Consider the following 3,588-nt stretch of genomic DNA (forward strand, 5'->3'; position numbering starts at 1 on the left):
CTTTCCGTTGCAAAGATAAGAGATCGGATACCCACTCGAAAAGTCAAAAACACCCTTTCGCGCTTGCGCAGTTGAGCTTCCTTCATCGCTCAAATGACAGTAACACCCTTTTACCGTCTATTGCTTCTCATTGCATTTTCCTTCCGAGAGTTGAGGGTATTGCGGTCAACAAATGATGCGTCAATCTTTGAAAAGGACCCAGTTCGCATTTCCTCATCGACCATCACGCGGAGACATGGACGTTACAGAACGAAATTGTTCATGAAAAGAACCATTCTCATGCAGGAGAAAGAGAAGGGCATTTTGGTACAAGAGAAAAAAATAAAAAAACTAAAAAACAAAAGGGACAAACCGCCGTTCTCTCTCTATCCTATATCTATCAATCCAACATAGAACAACATTTTCTCTTCTTGGGTTTCTTCTGCGTATATAATCTGCAGAGAAAGAAAAGAGAAGAGAAGAGAAGAGAGAGAGAGGAACTCTGAAAAACAGAAGAGATGGGTATTTCCCGGGGGTTACGTTGTTCTCTCTCATTCCTTCTATTCCTCGCCTTCGCCTCCGTGGCTACTGCAGCCCTAAACGTCAGCACCATTCCATTCCACGAAGGTTACAGTCCTCTTTTTGGTGATTTTAACATCCACCATTCACGGGATGGCAAGAGCGTCAACCTCCACCTCGATCGATACACCGGTATTTTACATTTCTTGGCGTTTTGTTTTGATAAATTTTTACGCGTTTCATCAGCTCTAGAACTTTTGACGTACCAATCAAATATCGAACAATTTTTAACATTTATCTCTCTTGCTTCTTCTTCCTCAGGCTCTGGTTTTATTTCCTCAAATCTCTACAATTATGGTTTCTTCAGTGCCAACATTAAGCTTCCCTCTGATTACACCGCCGGCGTTGTTGTTGCCTTCTACGTAAGTGAACCGTACGCCACTAATTAATTTCAAGGTTAACAGAATGAATTGCTAAATTAATATACATCACCGTACGAACGTCCGGTGACATTTCATTAATGCATGCGCAGACGTCGAATGCAGATGTGTTCGAGAAGACACATGATGAGCTTGATATAGAATTCTTAGGAAACATACGTGGGAAAGCTTGGAGGTTTCAGACGAATGTGTACGGGAACGGAAGCACCTTCAGAGGACGGGAGGAACGGTACTATCTATGGTTCGACCCCACCCAGGATTACCACCGCTACAGTATCCTCTGGACCAAACAGAACATCATGTATGTGGATTCTGACCAACCCCTCTCCTCTATCTTGCGCATCTCTATGCTTGCTTTCTTATCCTACTCACGGAGAATATTTCCACAATAGCCGTTCTGGTAATTTCCTAAATAAGGTAGATTTGGTAAAAAGGTTTTGATTTACCAAAAAGGAAAAACGGTCGCATGATTCCTATGCTCAAACATAGGATGATAGGAGTGCACAAAAAGACCGTTCAACCCCCAGTATAATAAAAATATTCATCCAAGCCAATGCTTTTATGCGCATTCTCACTATTCTATGTCCAGTTAGGCGGTTAGCGTTGTCTTTAGCTATCCAGTTTTTGTTTCACCAAATTATCCAAAATCAAGATATGTATTATAGAGACTCTCACGAACATATGTTTTTGACCTTTTTGCCCCTAATTATCATAGCAAAAATTTCAAAGGAGCTCTGAATTATGTGCAATATATCCATCATAGCCGTACTTATACAGTTACCAACACCTTTGGCCATTTTTATGGCAATTGTCGAGGAACAAAAACTGTAAAAAATGGAAAATTATCTCTTGCAATTTCTTGCTCGGTCCAATTCCCTAGTGCCTATAATAAGAGGGGGGTGAACCCCACTCAGGCAGAGTTTTTGGGCAGGGGTGAAATGGTCATTGCCCCCCCCTCCCCCCCACCCCTTGTTAGGGGGCACTAGGGAAACTGAACCGAGCAGGGAATTGCAGGGATAAAGATCTATAAAAAATGTACATGAGAGGTTGTTATAAATTAGGCACTATTTAGGACATTTTAGCTTAGACAGTTTCCCTTGTAAGTGAAATGAATGAAAACCCGGATCCAGCTCTCCTCCAGGGAGTCCATAACCTAGGGAGTGACAAAGCACACATCCAACGGCTGGGCTGCTATGCACACATCCCAATGCATTGCACATGCTGACTTGGCACATCGGGATTTGTGTATGTTAGCCCAGCCGTTGGATATGTCCCTGATCACTCCCTTGGCGATGGACTCCCTAGAGAGGAACAAAATTCTGAAAACCCAAAATACCTGCCCATCATCTATTTACGAATGGTCCACACTACCTCCTACTGTTACAGGTTCGCCAACGGACACAGATGAGCATCGTAGTCAATGGATACTTCATCTACTGTGGTTGAAATAGAACTTATTCTTTTTAGTTTTACTCATCTTCAGTTTAGGTAGTTTTAATTTATTAAAAAAAAATTAGACGAATAATCTAATAAATTGAAACCCATTTTAATTAATTTTTCTAAAAACCTTTTGCAGCTTGAGTTTTATTTACATAGGGTAGCATGCACAAGGGGTTGTATTTTGATGTTTATATCTTTAACAATTCATGGGTGTACAGCTTCTACGTTGACGAGGTTCCAATTAGGGAGGTGGTGCGCAGCGATGCTATGGGGGGTGACTACCCGTCGAAGCCCATGCAACTATATGCAACTATATGGGACGCATCGACTTGGGCCACTTCCGGTGGGAAGTACAAGGTGAACTACAAGTATGCACCTTTTGTTGCGGAGTTCAGAGACTTTGCCCTCCAAGGTTGCCCCGTTGACCCCATCCAACAAGTTCCCAATGTCGGTTGCTCCGAAAAGATTGCTGAATTGGAGAAAGCCGATTATGCCGTCATAACCCCAGCACGACGATCGGAGATGAAGAAGTTCCAACAAAAGTACATGTACTACTCTTATTGCTATGACACTCTCCGATACCCGGTTCCCTTGCCGGAGTGTGTTATCGACCCATTGTTGAAGACAAGGTTCAAGAACACCGGCAGAGTGAAATTTGGCGGTCACCACCATCGTCATCATTCGAAGAAGAGCCGGCATCCCTCATCGGCGGGTTCGGACAACCAAGCCGATATGTAATATGAGTCATGATGTGTAAATGGGATGTTGTTTATGGTGTGTCTTAATTTCCCTTTTTTCTTTTGCTATTTTATATTTGGTGTTATCATAATGGAAGTATATATCATTATTGGTAAACCAGGTCTCGCCCGAGTCCCAGGAAAAAAAAAAAACTGGCCAAGAGTCTTGAAGACTCGCTCAATGTTAAATAAGACTCGGTTCGAGTCTTCCCAACTCATTTGTTCCCCCTGATCTCTTATCACTAGGCCATAGTTCTAAACTATAATTACTTGTATGTATTGTAACTCTTGTTTTTCTCAGTAATTAAACAACAAAAATTCATAGATTTTTTAAGTCACCAAATTTTGTTGAGGGGCAAGTCGAGTTGAAAAACTTAGTTTGCCAACAATCTCTCTCTCTCTCTCTCTCTCTCTCTCTCTCTCGTCTCTCTCTCTCTCTCTCTCTCTCTCTATATATATATATATATATATAT

At 41.8% G+C, this 3,588-nt stretch overlaps 1 protein-coding gene across 1 annotated transcript; it reads left to right on the forward strand.

Moving 5' to 3' along the window:
- The first annotated feature begins 420 nt into the window (after window positions 1-420).
- On the forward strand, window positions 421-3,150 carry LOC122663998 (probable xyloglucan endotransglucosylase/hydrolase protein 30). The gene is made up of 4 exons (XM_043859669.1): window positions 421-690; window positions 820-920; window positions 1,031-1,239; window positions 2,597-3,150. The coding sequence occupies exons 1-4, from the start codon at window positions 498-500 to the stop codon at window positions 3,114-3,116; spliced, it is 1,023 nt and encodes a 340-aa protein (XP_043715604.1). The 5' UTR covers window positions 421-497; the 3' UTR covers window positions 3,117-3,150.
- The last annotated feature ends 438 nt before the right edge of the window (window positions 3,151-3,588 follow it).

Source organism: Telopea speciosissima, chromosome 6, assembly GCF_018873765.1.
Source record: "Telopea speciosissima isolate NSW1024214 ecotype Mountain lineage chromosome 6, Tspe_v1, whole genome shotgun sequence".
NCBI classification, from domain to species: Eukaryota; Viridiplantae; Streptophyta; class Magnoliopsida; order Proteales; family Proteaceae; genus Telopea; species Telopea speciosissima.

Bases quoted from the DNA above. Each gene is read 5' to 3' on its own strand.
- LOC122663998 (XM_043859669.1), top strand. From the start codon at position 498: ATGGGTATTTCCCGGGGGTTACGTTGTTCTCTCTCATTCCTTCTATTC. The intron at 691-819 runs GTATTTTACATT...CTTCTTCCTCAG, and splicing joins CCACCTCGATCGATACACCG to GCTCTGGTTTTATTTCCTCA. The intron at 1,240-2,596 runs GTATGTGGATTC...ATGGGTGTACAG, and splicing joins TGGACCAAACAGAACATCAT to CTTCTACGTTGACGAGGTTC.